General features: G+C 37.7%; 1 protein-coding gene across 2 annotated transcripts in view; it reads right to left on the bottom strand.

Annotated features, from left to right (window-relative positions):
• The window catches only part of LOC306869169 (rho guanine nucleotide exchange factor 12-like), a 102,932-nt gene extending 87,314 nt beyond the window's left edge, over positions 1–15,618 (bottom strand). The window contains exon 1 of one of the 2 annotated variants that reach the window (XM_079415806.1): positions 14,253–15,618. In XM_079415806.1, coding sequence (XP_079271932.1) covers positions 14,253–14,284 — 32 coding nt within the window. In that variant the 5' untranslated portion in view covers positions 14,285–15,618. The remainder of the gene's footprint in view (positions 1–14,252) is intronic. The other variant, XM_079415805.1, reaches the window with a different exon arrangement.
• Between the last annotated feature and the right edge of the window lie 446 nt (positions 15,619–16,064).

Below are 16,064 nucleotides of genomic sequence, written 5' to 3' on the forward strand. Positions count from 1 at the left end.
ATGATCAAAGTCTAATTGTAGAAAATACATCTGAGAAAAAAAAAATAAGGATAATGCTTGACTGAACGTTTAAAAAAAAAATCTATATAACTTTTTCCTTCCCAACTCTCACTGTAAAACACAAAGATCTGGAGTAGCTGATCGCAACAAACCAGTAAACTTCAAAAAGCACCTCATCCCGAAGACTGCAGTATGTCAGCAGCTGTGTAGTCGGTGAGCAGCATGTCCAAAGATTGGACCTGAGGAAGTCAATTTCTTTCCTAACTACTCGTCTGGCACAGGAGGATGGGAAAGCAGCAGCAACATTACTTGCAGTTTCCAAGGTGACGCAGCTGGGAGAGTCAGTCACGTGTGTGTAGCACGAGGACTCTGTGTGCTGTTCTGGCCCCAATAACTTCAGCCTCCAAAAGCAGACTGGCTCCCACAGCCACTTCCTACTTTTTCAACACGGGTCTTTAACCCCGTCGCTGTCTCTCTCACTCTCTCTCTCTCTCCTCAGCCACACTTCCTGTGGGAACTGTAGGCAGCAAAGCCATTTAAGAGATTAACATCCTACAGTCCTTTCAATTTAAACAGGCCTACTACTTCAGTTATTAAACTCATGATAATTACACTGAGATAACATTAAGCACGTAATGTCAGTCAGTAATATGGTGCAACTGTGTTTTGGCCACACCCATATTAAAGAAGTGTTACCCATATTAAAGAAAGCTGTTTCTCTAAGGAGAATATTCTGTAGGGGTGTAACAGTACACAAGTCTTTTTGTTCGGTACCTGAACAAATACAGCGTTGTTTTAACCACTGCATGAGTGGAACTTCATTGAAAACTTCCAGGTTTATATATTGTTACTTTTGAAAAGAAACAAAGTCCCATATTTAAAATTATGTCAATTTTTCAGGAAATTCAAACAAATGCTGTTTTGACGCTCTTTGATGTGATGGATCGCTGAAATATTAGACATTATCCTCATTATATCTTACTTCACCTGTTAGTGATGTCTTAATTATTTAATGTATGTTAAATAAATCTGTTATGAAACAAGTTATTACAGCCACTTTATAAATTAATATATTTCAACAACAAATAGAAATTTTCTAATTTAGAAAATTGCAATTTACATGTTTGCATACAATTTTAAGTTGAGTGTTGATTATATTTGAAAATAAATAGTAACTAAATTTAATTTTGTGCTCTGTTGTAAATTGTAACCTTATAGTAATGCAAAAAGGAGTGCCTATAGGGTTGGGCGATGTCTACAAAATTGGCATCGGATGATGTCTACAGTAAAACACTGCAATGGACGATGATGGGTGGGGGGAGGGTTGTGGAGTTAGGGGGTGTGCCTGAAGCGTGAATCCGTATTCAGAAAGGCATGGAAAACAAATAATGATTGGCTGATACATTACAGTAGGCCTACATAAAATTTTGACACTGACAAACATTTAATTTTGTAAAATGTGTGGTAAGTACTGCTGCTCCATAGTATAAACATAGTACGTGCGATCGTGAATCCCGAAAGTGAAACTAAAAAGTGATCATGCATTCAAAATGCCAGGGATAATAGCGGCTCCCTGATGCCCTCAATTTATATGCAGTATAATTACCCAATGATATAACTGCCAGAGAAAGCAGGCTATTGAAATATATTTTTCCTCATGTCATATTTATTCCCTTTAGGCGTTCCGTAGTACACGTCATTTTCTTTCCAAACACGGTATTGGGATGCGGCGGATTGCACGGGGTGAATCATGATGCCGGCTCAACATCGTGATGTCTATCAGCCATCGGCGATAGCATCGTCTATCTGCCCAACCCTAGTTCCTATAGTTCAGAGCATATGCTGAGGTATTTTTTTTTTTCCTAGGAAAATTCTGATGTCCGATTGGGGTAAACCTAAAACCAGACTGTTCATGGGTTCCACAATGCCAAACAGGCAACAATGCCCTAATTAGTTGAATTTAAATATATTAAGTTGTTTATATCCCTAAACTGTGGTGATGCACTAAAATTTCAGGCACCGAAAATTCAGCAGAGAGCAAGAAAGGAAAAGGGTTATCACTTCTCTGATGATGTCTTCAACTGTGTGAGCATCTATTTCTTGTACCCAATGTGGATCAGCTACAACAGGTTAACATGTCAGCAGTGCGGACGCACTTCACCACAACTAAAAATGATGTTAGAGTAGGAACATGTCAAACTTGATTGGCTGAAACAGAGGCACATATTACCAAAAAAATGTCACTATCGGCTCATCCACATGAAGCCAGAGCTTTCCCTATCCAATCTTTTTTTTTCTTCTTGTTTTAAAAAAAAAAATCTGTAAACCTGGCGTCGTTTGTAGGGGGAAATCGTGGCCTAATGGTTAGAGAGTCGGACACGTAATCCAAAGGTTGTGGGTTCGAGTCTCAGGCCGGCAGGGATTGTAGGTGGGGGGAGTGAATGTCCAGCGCTCTCTCCACCCTCAATACCACGACTGAGGTGCCCTTGAGCAAGGCACCGAACCCCCAACTGCTCCCTGGGCGCCGCAGCATAAATGGCTGCCCACTGCTCCGGGTGTGTGTTCACGGTGTGTGTGTGTTCACTGCTGTGTGTGCACTTTGGCTGGGTTAAATGCAGAGCAAGTATGTCACTTCACTTTACACATGAACATTTCATTCATTACACATGAAACCACTGAAACAGATTCAAAACGATGTAGTCTACATGCCAGACCAGTATGTTGCGCTGTAATTCTGCCACAGAGATACACTAAAAACGGAGAAGACTTGGAGCATGCGCATAAACCTTGCACGCTGTACATGGAACAATACAATTATTAAACTATTTATTAATCTGTGTTTATAAAGTTAATAAAGTTTAAAACTACAGCCGTTCATTCACTGTTTATTCATGTTGTTGTTGCGGTTACGTGATGTAGCGGTGTCTGACTAGGGTCAAGACGTGGGGTGATGACATCATCGTTTCACAAAGTATACAGATTGGATGTACACATGAAAACATAAGAGTTTATCCACTCTGGGACCTGGTTTAAAAAAAATAGCATTTGCAGGCTCCCAAAAAGCCGGAATGATACAAACGTTTTACGTATACAGCTAAACGTGTCTTCGTGTGGATGGGCCCTATGACTAGTTTAATGTATCACCTGAAACCCGTTCAAACAGCCAATAACCGAATTAATACAATTACCAAAAAGTTTCGGTTTTCAGCTAAATGAAAACTCATTTCAATTTCAAAATAATTTTTGTTCTAATCTAGTGAGTCTATCAGAAAATTAGGGGAGCAAAGCAAATCACTTGGACATATCACTTTCAACAGTGGCAGTCTAATGACTTCTGCTCATACATACATACTCAGTGGAGGGACATTTGTATCAAATCCCAGTGTTTAATAGTCTAGTAGTTTAAATCACCACAACTTTTAAAGCCATGACATTGTGTCACTTCCTGCTATACTCAAGCTCCACCCCTCCTGCTCTTCTTCTGCTCTGTGCCATAATTCACTATTGGTGCTTTTCTACTGCATGGTACAGTTCACCTTTGAGGGGTTTTCCACTGAGTGCAGTACCTGGTACTTTTTTCAGTGCCACCTCAGTTGAGGTTCCAAGACAACCATACCATTACCAAAATGTGACGTGTAAACTCAGCTGATCACTGATTGGCCTGGGGGAAATCGTCACTGCCTGCATCATAGAACAGCGAAGGACCTAATGCAACTGTTTCGAATGAGCGCACCATTTTTTTAACAACCCAAAAAAAATGTCGGTTTCGTTGTCTGTTGAGGAAGTCCAGATGTTCCTCTCTTTGATAGCCGAGGAGCAGATCCAGCGAGAGCTTGATGGAGCGACACGGAATTACGTCACGGCAGTAGAGGCGGCGCAACTATAACGACATGTGTATAATCCCCCCACCCTAAAGCGGTACTAAACTGCAGTGGAAACGCAAACAGAGCCGAACCGAGCCGTGCCATTCTGAGTCGTGCCGAGCCATACCACGCAGTAGAAAAGCGCCACATGACCAAAGTGAGATCTCTCTATTTGTTTTCTAATTTCTCCCAACTCTTTCCAATAGCCCATGTTTACTCAATCATACTTTGTATTATCAAAAGCTTTCTAAAGCACATTTGTTCTTAATTCAGAAATGAACAATAAAGCACATTTGAGTGAACTCTTCTCCTCCAGTGTCAGGCTCACTGGGGTGTGGGCCACGATTAGTACAGGTTTCTATCTGCTCAGCAAGCTGAGGCATGTCAAGACGCACTGAAGATTGAGGTATTTAATTAAATGGGCCAAAATTACCATGGGGAACTGCTCATACATTACTCATCCTTTCTCATGTCATTTGTATTTACTGTAGGTGAAATGTTCAAAAATGCAGGTCTTTATTTATGTGGTCCTAAACGGGGCCCTCATTGCTAACAGGTCGTGCTGTCACCTCCAATACACTGATGCAAAATACTATTAATATTACTGTATAACAGTATAGTAGAGTGATGTTGTATAGATTTTTTTTATTTATTTATTTTTTGCAACAACATAATTTTGTATCCCAAAACTCACAAAGCACTAAGCACAATGCACAAAGATTGACCTTTCATGAGCTGACTCAATATTTGATCAAATGTCAAAAATTGGTTCATTACAAATAAAAAAAGCCAAATAAAAGATGGAAACTGGCAGCACACACTGGTTTGAAATATTTGTAGTATAATGCATTTTTTTTTTTTTTTTCACATACTATTGCTTATTTTTCCCCAAACCAGTTCAGCACAAGCCCCGCCCCACAGACGATTCTAAAGATTTCATTGGTCATGATATTAACAGTGCTTATTTCCTACTGTGTGATGGAGTTGACCAATAAAATTAGCTGTGGGGTGGTGATTAAACTTAACTGATTTGGGAACAAAAAAGTCGATGGTGGGTCCAATTTATGATAACGACATAATGTTTCTGATTAACTACTACAATAAAGCAATAATAATGTTTAAAGGGGTCCTATTATGCTCTTTTACAAAGTCTTGATTTTGTTTTGGGGGTGTACTAGAACATGCTCTCATGCTTGGTGGTTCGAAAACCACATTATTTTTCACATAATTTACATTATTACAATACCTTTCTCCCCAGCCTGGCACAAACGGCTCGATTAGTTCCGGGTTTGATGAAGGCCCGCCTTCCGAAAAACGAAATATGTTGTGATTGGTTAGCTGTCCCAGTGCGTTGTGATTGGCGAACAGCTTAGAAGGCATACTGGCCTGCCCCTTGCCAAAACAGCAAGCCATACCAATTCACATTGACATGTTAATTCAGACCATGAGAATATTGAACAAGAGGATCGTGAGGAACCTTTGCACGCACGGATATAGCAAGACATATTAAAGTGGTAACAGTATTGTTGTTTAGTTTTTTTTTGGCTAAATCATGTTTTAGATAGGATATGAACAACAGCTTAAAAATAGCTGCATTTACTATGTACAGATAAGTGCAGTGGTAATATGTATTATGTTTATTGTTCTTTAATTATAACATTATAACATGAATTACAGAGAAACTGTTATACAGTTGAATTTATTTATACCATACCAGACTTACACTATTTTTGGCGGTATATATATATGCAAATTAATTCTGTGCCAGCAGGAGGTGCTGTTGGAGCGGGAGAGATCGAGGATTCCCCGGTAACGCTCTAAGACATTACATGCAAGATGAAATGAAAATGACATCCATAATTTTCTGAAAACAGTCGGTTTCCATCAGAAATACAGTGATATAAAAACAGCCGCACCGGGTTTCGATTTTGAAACGTGCAGTGCTCAACCAAGCGTTCTCCCAACCCGCCAACCATTCGAATCCAAACGAGCCGTTCGTTGTAGTTCTTGAAAAGGAATTTTTCAAAAACGAAATATCTCCCTTTGGAGTGGACTTTGAGATTTGTAACTTTGTAGATCTTTTTATGCCCAAACATACACACTACACACTGACTAAAATTCAAAAAGTGAAAAAGCATAATAGGACCCCTTTAATACAACATTTGGAAAAAATAAACGGCTATCATCTTTAAACAAATGAGATTCCTTACCATCAAAACTGCAATTAAAAGCTTGAATAAAAGTAGAAGACTAGAAAAGATCTGATTCTGAAAATTGAGAAAGATGATCTCATGTTATTTAAGCGATCACCATTATGGCATTATTCAGCACATCTGTTTTTCAAGAATTTCTCAAATCTCTCACAGACAAACACAAACACGCTCGCACACATTTTCTGCACAGCCAATGAGAGTGGCATATAAAATGCTGACTAGGGCTGCCGACCATCAGCTGACCAAACAAAGCAAAGCCTGCCTTCCATCAACAAAACCAGCCTAGCTGGGAAAAACTTGGCAGGTGGCCCTGCTCCATACATCATATCCATTCTCTGCTAATTTAAATCCATAAAACTAGAAAAAGATGGAACCCTAAATAGAATGAATCAGATTCATATCAAATACGCCCCATGTCATTTACAACTGGTTGGTTGTAAATCGTCACATGAATGCGAGTCTAAAAATGATTTGTCAGACACTAGGTACGAGCAGACCAGCAAGATTAGTGTCAATGTAACTTTATATGAAGCGAGCACCTGTCATCTTAGCAGGATGTACCTGATGGTATCTTTCCCACAATCCTGTGTCATGTGCTGGAGGTCTGATCTTTCAGAATCATAGCAAAGCATGGCTCCCCTCCAACCATTTGTCTAAAATGTTGGGTTGGTGACAACTAATTGTTTGATAAAGATCACGACAGACAGTCAAAGCTGGGTCAAATACAGCTGGGTCAAAATCAGATTTGTGAGCCTGAATGTTCCTGTAGGTCTTGTATTCGAACTTCACGTGACAAGGCTTTTGCTTTATTGTTAACAAAAAGAAATTTGCAAGTAGGGGTGTAAGAAAATAGATACACATGAGTATCGCAATATTTTGTTTGGCGATACTGTATCGATTCTCAAAAACGGAATATCATTATAAAAAAAAAGAAAAAAAGAAAATCATACAAGATTCATGGCAGTTGTTTTGTTTTGAGTTCATATCCCGATCGCTAGATTGCAGTCTTCATCTCTGAACTTAAAGGTCCCATGAAATCAAAATTGAAGTTTGTTGGGTGTTTGTATCAATATGTTAGTCTTAAGGTTATCTGTATGCCAGTGTGCTCCAAAACAGTGACAAAATTCGCATTTAAAAGATGTAAGCATTAAAAGCCTGCAGTTCGTCGCTTCCGCCAAAACGGCTCAATGATTTTTTTGACGTCACATCGTACTTCATCTTCTCATCAAACTTTCTGTCCAATCAAATGCTCTCTATAGAATTCGAAGCGCCCGCCCCTGCACTATAAACAGCCGCTGAAGCCGCGACTGAAATAGGTCACTTGTGCACAGAATTAGTATTTTCTGTACGGTGATTGGCACGTAGTGCACTATATAGGGGACAGGGAAGGATTCAAAATATGCTTTCCATTGAGGAAGAAAAGAAGTCTGGTTTCATGCTCTGTCACGATAGCACGGAGCGGAACACATGTGCCAGTCGGCGCAGACCACAAAACGTATCGGACGGACATATTTGAATTCTACACAGAATGCTATATTTGATAGCAATATGAATGAGATTGCGGCTGTCATACCCTGTCAAACGCGGCTTTACGGAGATCAACGGCTCTGAAAGGCTTAAGCCCAAGCTGTGATATAAACGAACGCTATTGGCTATTTAAAAACTGTCTTCCTGTTTCAATTACAATGACGTCAACACAGAATAACGCTGCATGGTTCAAAGCATTTCAGGGGACCTTTAAACAGTGACAGGAAATACTAGCATAAGAGCACGCCACTAATGTTAGTGCTAATGTTATGCCGGCAGCGGTCGCGGCAGTTATTGTGTGAAGCCCTCTTAGTGTGAAGACCGAAGAGTGTAAAGACCATCAACTCTACCGTGCGACTCCACCGGGCAGGGACACCGGCAAGGGATAGAAGTATCGCTTTTTATTTGAGTTTTTTCATTTATATGTTTATTATTGAAATGTTGTTATATGCATGTGTCAATTTTATTTAATTTCTTTATTTTCTTAAATATGTGGGTATATAGTATTTATAGAGTTATAACTTAGTTTTAGTTACTTTTTCTTATTTATAAGTCGCTTTGGACAAAAGCGTCTGCTAAATGACAAAAGTAAGTAAGTAAAGTAATATAGTTCGCTGTCAGTAATTGAGGATGAAAAAATTGTTCCAGTTTCCGTTTCGGTGTACAAAGCTGAAGTGTGGCGTCATTTGGGCTTTTGTGGTAACGTCCGCCTCGGTTCCGCGTCCCGTGTGAAAGGGCCTTGAAGAGCATATACATATATACATATACCTTTAACTAAAGAATCCTGCAAGCACGTTAAGCTGAATGGGTAACACTTTATTTTAGGTTCTCTTAGTTGTTTATTAGCATGCATATTGCTAGAATATTAGCCATTTATTAGTAGTAATTAAGCACATATTAATGCCTTATTCTACACGACCTTATTCTACATCCCTAATCCTACCCAATACCTAAACTTAACAATTACCTTACTAACTATTAATAAGCAGCAAAAGGAAAAAGTCGTAGTTAATAATGAATAAGTGTTCCCGGTTCTAAAATGTTACCGCTGAATGCTATGGAATAAAAAAAAAAAAAAAACTGTATAAAGTATAAGAGGTTTAAATGTGCCAATTTAAGCAAATAATTAGTTACCTGTAAACACTGTTGTTGAGCTAAAACCTGTTATAAGATTTTCTTGATTAAACATGTTACATGACCTTCTACTGTACATCAGTGTAAGAGGCACTTATTGAGGCTGCAATTTGCTAATATATTCACACCAACACAGAGTCAGGAATTGGTGAACAAACACTCCAGCTTGTTCTGTTGTTAGACTTGATCTCCAATAAAATATATTTAACATGTCTGTATCTTATTGGGGGAAAAATGCAACACACTGTTCTAAACAACAAATAAGTGTGCTATTCTCTCTATAACTAAACGTGTTTGTTAATGGCTGCATGGAGGTGGCCAGTGCTTCACTGTTTTTTTTTTGTTAAATAATAAAATACAGTGGGCTGCAGTGTTTACAGTACTTGTAGGTTGACACTTCTAACTTGATTAATGTAGGAGTTTTATTGGCCTGTTCAGACCAGAGGTTATTTATAAATGAATTAATCAATTACCGTATATATATATATATATATATTGCCACAAAGAGCATTTTAACCAGTCAATATTTTTAAAAACTAAACATCCGTATTGGACTTGTTTCACATGGTTAAAGTAATGCTAAAATTTAATCATAAAAAAGTTTTTTTTTTTTGAAAACATAGAATTGTATAAAGTATAGAAACAGATTTGCACACAGAAACAAATTAATTACTGATTAAAGATAAATAGACTGGTAAAATAAAAGTTACAGCGACTAACTTCTCGCTACAGAGGACAGTAATGAAAACATTCCCCTAAAAGCCATTTAAACAGCCTATATGGCTCTCTTATGTGAATTTGTGAATTCATACAGAATGGCCAGCTCCATTTCTTCCCATGATGCACTGCTGGTGGCCGGCAGCTCTGTCAGGAAGAGCTTGTGGCCTGGCCCAGTTGACAGACATTGTTTATTAGTGATGTGACCACTTCCCGAGAGGGCCTCGGGGTTAAAAAAAAAAAAAAAAAAAAAAGGCCACAGATCAGCAAAATGCTGTGACAAAGAGCAATCTGTACGGTACAGCCTTCAGCAAACGTTCAGTGCCATGATACTTGCTACAAGCTACATGAATCCACTATTACAAATAAGAACAAAAACATTGTTGGTGTCTGTTTAGTGAATGTTAGTGCAGTTAACTAACACATTTCAGATGACACTAGAGTCCTGGAGGGCTATGAGAACTCAAGCTCATATTTGCAATGACTTATAGTTAACATTTAGTTGATGTTACAGTACAGTCTAATATTATGCGTACCCAGCAAAAACAAGTTTTTATTTTTTTCTTTCAATTTTAGAAGTGAGTAAATGACAATTTTAATTTTTAGGTTAATAATTCCTTAAAAATTAAATCATAAGTAACATTTTCCTTTAAAAACTATAAATAGAAAAAAAAAGTCTGAATCCAAGATCTGAACAAAAGTGCTGTTAAACATTTAGCCTTGGTTAAAAGAAGTTAATTCAAACATTTAATTTTTTTCCAACTTATGATTTCTTGCAAGAAATATGTATTATAGTCATTAAACATTTCTTTGGTTATGAGTAATTTCTTCTTTAATTTGCTCTAGATCATTAAACATGATGCTATGCTGTCTGAACCTAGTTTCCTTATTAGGTGATTTACAAAAGAAATCCACCTGTTTAGTCATCAAGGAGTTTCGGACACAGCCGTTGTGTTACTATGAAAAACAATAGATACATATCTTCAGTTTCTTTCTCACACCTGCACCATTTTTAAAAACATAAAACGCTTTTGTGAAGCTTTGAGATTAAAGTGATGACGTACAAAAGATTTCCAGGAGAAAAAGACTTCTGACTCACTCTCTACTGCCAGACAGACAGTTATTCAGACAAATGACGAGAGCTTTGCTTTGGTGAGACATCTTCAGAGAAGAGACTGGAGAAGCTTTAATACAAGAGCAGCCTGAAGAATAATTCTCCTCCAAAAATGCCAACATGCTCTCTGAACTCACTGCCAAAACTCCAGCTGCCCAGTGGAGGAAACCAATGTACCACTGCAGCACACAAATGCCATTGATACAACATCTTAGTCACCGTCTATCCATCAAGTAGGTTTGGTCATCTATTTGTGAATATATACACATGATCACCACCATTTATATGTATTTAAAGTGTGTTATTGACACAGATTTACAACTGAAGTTCAAACCAAAACATTTTCATTCAAAATTGTCTTATTAAATTTATGCCATAAATAATTATTTTATATCAATATATGTATTTTGCCCATCAAGACTGCATTCATTGGAGCAAAAATACAGTTAACTAGCAATATTGTGAAATACTGAAATTTAAAACAACTGTTTTCTAGTTTAACATGTATGGTGGTAAAGATGAATTATCAGTCATCGGATCATTACTAAAAACATGGTGGTTTGGAGCAAAACCTGTAGGTAATCTAAATTAACTTGCGATGGCATATTTATTGCTAAAGATGTTCAAGTCGCAACAGTAGTTTTTTCTAGTTCACAGTAATTTGGATTCGCTCAAGTCATTTACATCAGCAATGCAGCTGCAGTTTCTATTAAGGCTACTGGCCAACTGGCAGGTCATTTACGTTCTAGGCCTGTCGCGATTCATCGATTTTAGTCGACTAGTCGATTTTTAAAAAATAAATCGACTTCATTTTACTCGCATTGACTAACCGGCAAAATACCGGAAGTGGCGCATTTCACGGACGAGAATCCATAAAACACATTATTAGACTATTTTCCAAGGCTGCATGATGTTAAACCAATTTAAAAATCATAATCAAGCATAATTGTAAATTCACAAACGCTATGATTTATTAAATAATGATATGCGATGCAGTTCTAACACATGCGCTTTATTTATATGCGTGTAGGTTAAGCACGTGCGTCTCACAGCGGCTCCGTTCACAGTAGCTCCACAGAAACTTATCATGAGGAGCGTCTCAAACTCATCTCTGCATGCGGTTGTAAGTTTGGGTTTATTATAACATTCATCTGGGAACGCAACATGCACCATTTCATCGGATTTGTAAAGTAAATCATTTATAAATCTACAGAAACACAGGAGAATACATCGCGATTTCAAAATAAAAGCTCAACCGCTCACTCTGAGTTTACACACATTCATTTAATTACAGCGGCTATAGCATTTCTATCCTAAAGAAATGGCCAAATGTTAAAGATTAAGTGGACATTTAAATTAAATGGTGCTTGGTCAATATTAAACATGGATTATATTGCACAGTAATGTGTAAAAACAATCATCAGGCCTCTGGCGCCCCTGCAGGCCTTTGTTGTTATGCGTAATCTACATTAGCTCTATTGTTTATAATACATTATGTATTTTAACAGTTTTGTTCAATAAAACCATATGATTTCTTGCTTTTGATGCTTTATTTGAACTAATTATTATTGCATCATTGCTATTATATATGCACTTTAAGTCTTTTTAAAAGCTATTGTTCACATATCTATTTTTATTACCACAAATAAAACAACAACATAATTATAGGGCCCAATGAAATCCGTTTTATTTCCAAAATCTTTTTTTTCCATTTTCATTTTTCTATACTCTGTTTTAATGGTTAAATTTAAATGTTATTAATCAAAAAGCTTGTCTAATTGAGTTTTAGTTTTATCTGTACCAAATTCTGGTTTCCATTATTTTCTGGATTCCATTTTAATGGTTGATTTATGAAATTTAAATGATTTTTTTTTTTTTTACTATGAAATGAATATTTGGGGGGAAAGTACTGATTGTTAACCTTTATTTTAATGGAAACAATAATGGTATTGCAACCACACCACCATTTTAGCAGGATTTTAAAGAACTGATTTTTGAATTTCTGTGCAGCCAGTTTAATGTATAAAACTACTGCAAATTTACACGGGTAAAATACAAAGATTCAGTAGCACTGAACATAAATACAGATTACCGTAAGAAGAATCTTTACACATCAAACACTGATGCTTATCCAAACTTTCCTTTTCAAAATAAATAGTTCTCAAATAACACAAACAAATGTCCATCTGATAATCACTGACAGCAGACGGTGATGTCTACCTGAGAGCAGGTGGCCTGTTCTTGCCTCTGAAGGAGACGACCTGTCTTTCCAGCTCACTATCACAGAACATCACCTTACAAAACCAGCTATACCCTGCTCAGATTCTGACACTGAACTGAGAGAGCGTCGGCCCTGCTGCACACCTCTTATGTATTCACGCAGTTTGCACAATGGATATAATCAAAAAAGAGTGGGTGTGAAAACAAAGAAGTGTCACAACACGCATCAAGGCACAACCCTGCACACAGATGACAACACGTTAGCTCTGCGTTTTGCTCTTTGAAACATGTGCGCCTGGTCGAGTAATGCAGGTAACATCTCAAGAGGTGGAAAACCACAACAAGAGAGTCTCACATCGAGGCCAGCTGTGCTCTTAAAAACAGCATTAGCAGAACACAGCGAGATACCTGGAGTGACATACTGACCGCATATCTAAAGTGCTTCCTGTCACAAGCTGTGTGCTCACAGGTGTGCCCAATCAAGACACATGAGTCAGTCCTCCGGCTTCTGAGTGACTAATGCATGGCCAAAAAAAAAAAAAAAAAAAAAACAACACAAACCACACAGTCACACAAAACCAGCACGCTTCAAAATGTGTCTGCTTAGAAATATATTCACATACACTGAGTTTATCTGAAAGTAGATTTGTGCTGCAAGGTCATAAGGTTACCAATCAGTTTTCTTATCAACTGGACTAATTTGTGGGAAACAGGTTTGACTGCACATATTAGCTACACATAAGACAGAATGACTTGAAATAAACCTGCATCATCATATTTACAATAATGTTACACATCATGCTCTTTAAGATTCAGCATTAAATTTCTATTAAATGGGGATATTTATTCTGATTTTCTACTCACCCATTTCAACAGGTGACTAACTTGTACGACATAAACACCACGGGTACTATACCGTAATTGCAAAAGCATGGTACACTGCTGTGTATTGGGATACTAAATGATTAATACAATAAAATACATGTAAAATGGTACTTACATGGTACTACAACGTATTTCAAAGAATACTATGGTAGTACTATGTACTAAAACCCCTGGTAGTAACGTACCATAGTACATTTCAGAAAATATTTGAGCTCTTAAAGACAACGCCTTTATAAAAAGTACTATGACAGCAGTACCATGGTAAAGTTACAGTATCACATGGTAATATTAAGATATATGATAGCGAATGACAATTACTCATATACCAAAGCTTTTATTTAGTATCCCGAGAATACCATGGTATTATGGTACATGTCCAAACATCAGGGTCTTCCCATGGCACTTTTGTAAGTGAATTGTTTCTGTGTGTATTCCCACAAGAATACCATGTATTTTGTTGAAGGGTGGCGGATGCATCTCAACAATACCGTGTTTTGGATATGTATAAACAGCGTCATAAACCTAAGACAGGTCACTCTCATAAACACAACCATGTAAATATTATTTATCATCATTTACCTCTCAGCAAGCGTGGACTGTGTGCCGCTCATTGGGCTTTCCTTTCTTGATTTTCTTCAGCTCTTATCCAGTTAGCATTTTACCATGGTAAAACACCTTTGTATTTGAAAAAAAATAAACAACAACAGCCGGGTGGCACTTTTCAGTTTTGACAGTTCCGTGTTGATGTGAATGGTAAAGTCTCGTCTTGATCAGAACAGAAACAAACAAGCTTATGTTTTCTATTTCCACGGTTTATCTGCGTTGGTCTCAGTAGTCTGTCATCTGACTGTAGCGCTACACAACACAAGAGTTAGCAAAGGAGATCGATGCTGAACGCAAACACACAGATGATCAATGGAGAAAAACTCTCTGTTGTTTGAGACGCTTCATCATTTTCCCAGCCAAAATGCCACCACACAGACCGACAGGCTTCCCCCTCGCCTCTGTCTGGATACAGTCGCCTTTGTCGATCCCAAAGCACGGCTGGAAGTAAAGCCAGAGAAACAATCTTTTGTTAACGTGTTTCCTTACGAACGAAGGAGACTGTCCGGCTGCATTTCGCGTCAGTCCAAAAGCCCTTCGCTCATTTTACAGTCCCAAATGTTACTTTGTAAATCTCGACGGTTTTCTATCATTTCCCCTACTGAAATACTTCCAGCTCGGCATTCCCAAACGTCAGTTTGCCGTACAGACCACACCATCAATTGAACTGGTACTGTAAAGTAAACCTGTTAACTAAATATACATCCTTTTAGGCCCCTTAAACGCTGAATGGACTTTTTCTCCAGAAGAATGTATCCTGGCCACTCCACATGTGTGAAAATCCGGAGAAATCCACTCAACGGATGGATTAAAGCAACACGGTTCAACCTTTCATTGTAATTCCTTCCCTACCAAGTACAACTTCTAGAATTCCCATATTTTCCAACTTTCCAAATGGTTTGATGTTTGCTCTGGGGCAGCGGTATAGTTCCCAGTTCAGGGATTCTGCTCAAAACAGCCTCGCTTCAAAGCGGCAATAAAACACAATCCAAACTTGACGGATGTGCAACACATATTTTCCTCTCGCGAACGGATTCCCTCTGTTCTTGGAATAATTAGTTTGGAAACTTTGGTTTAGTCGGGTCCTTCCCTTCTTGTCTCCATGTTTTCCGAAATTCAGTCGTTTTTAGCCGTTCTTTTTCCAACAAAATCTGTACACCAAGGATTCCGTCTCTATACAAGCGCAAATAAAGAAAACACACACGTGTGTCAGTTTGGAGCTGTACAAAAGATTAAAAACGATTAAGAAAAACAAAATCACAAAAATCCAGATAATTCCCGAGTTTCAGTCAAATCAAATCCCGGATTCCTACGCCTGCGACGCTTCACCACTTTTTGGCGTATCCTTCCGCGAGCACTATCACCTCCCAAGTGTTGTAACTAGCCTACTAGTTGTCATTGGTAAAGTACTAACAACTTGTAGGCAGTAAATTAGGAGCATTATTCACTCACCAAACAAGGTGATTTACAGATTAGCCAGAATCTGCAATGAGTAAACAATTATATTAAGACACATTCTGAAGAAGCAGATCAATATTTAAATATCACTTCGTATTATCGTATTATGATAAAATCAAATTAGGAGAAAATAAAAATAAAATAAATAAAAAATCTGGAATGAAAGACAATAAAGCTGTGATTTATTTGTCAATATTTATCAGAATGAGCATATTTAAGTCTTTTGCGCCACCTAGCGGTTCATTCCAGCTATAAAAATCATCAGTGTTCATTCAAACCAATGGATGAATATCATATTTTCAATGTTTGTGAACCCAGCTACATTTAGCA

Source organism: Barbus barbus, assembly GCF_936440315.1.
Source record: "Barbus barbus genome assembly, chromosome: 5".
In the NCBI taxonomy this organism is placed as follows: domain Eukaryota; kingdom Metazoa; phylum Chordata; class Actinopteri; order Cypriniformes; family Cyprinidae; genus Barbus; species Barbus barbus.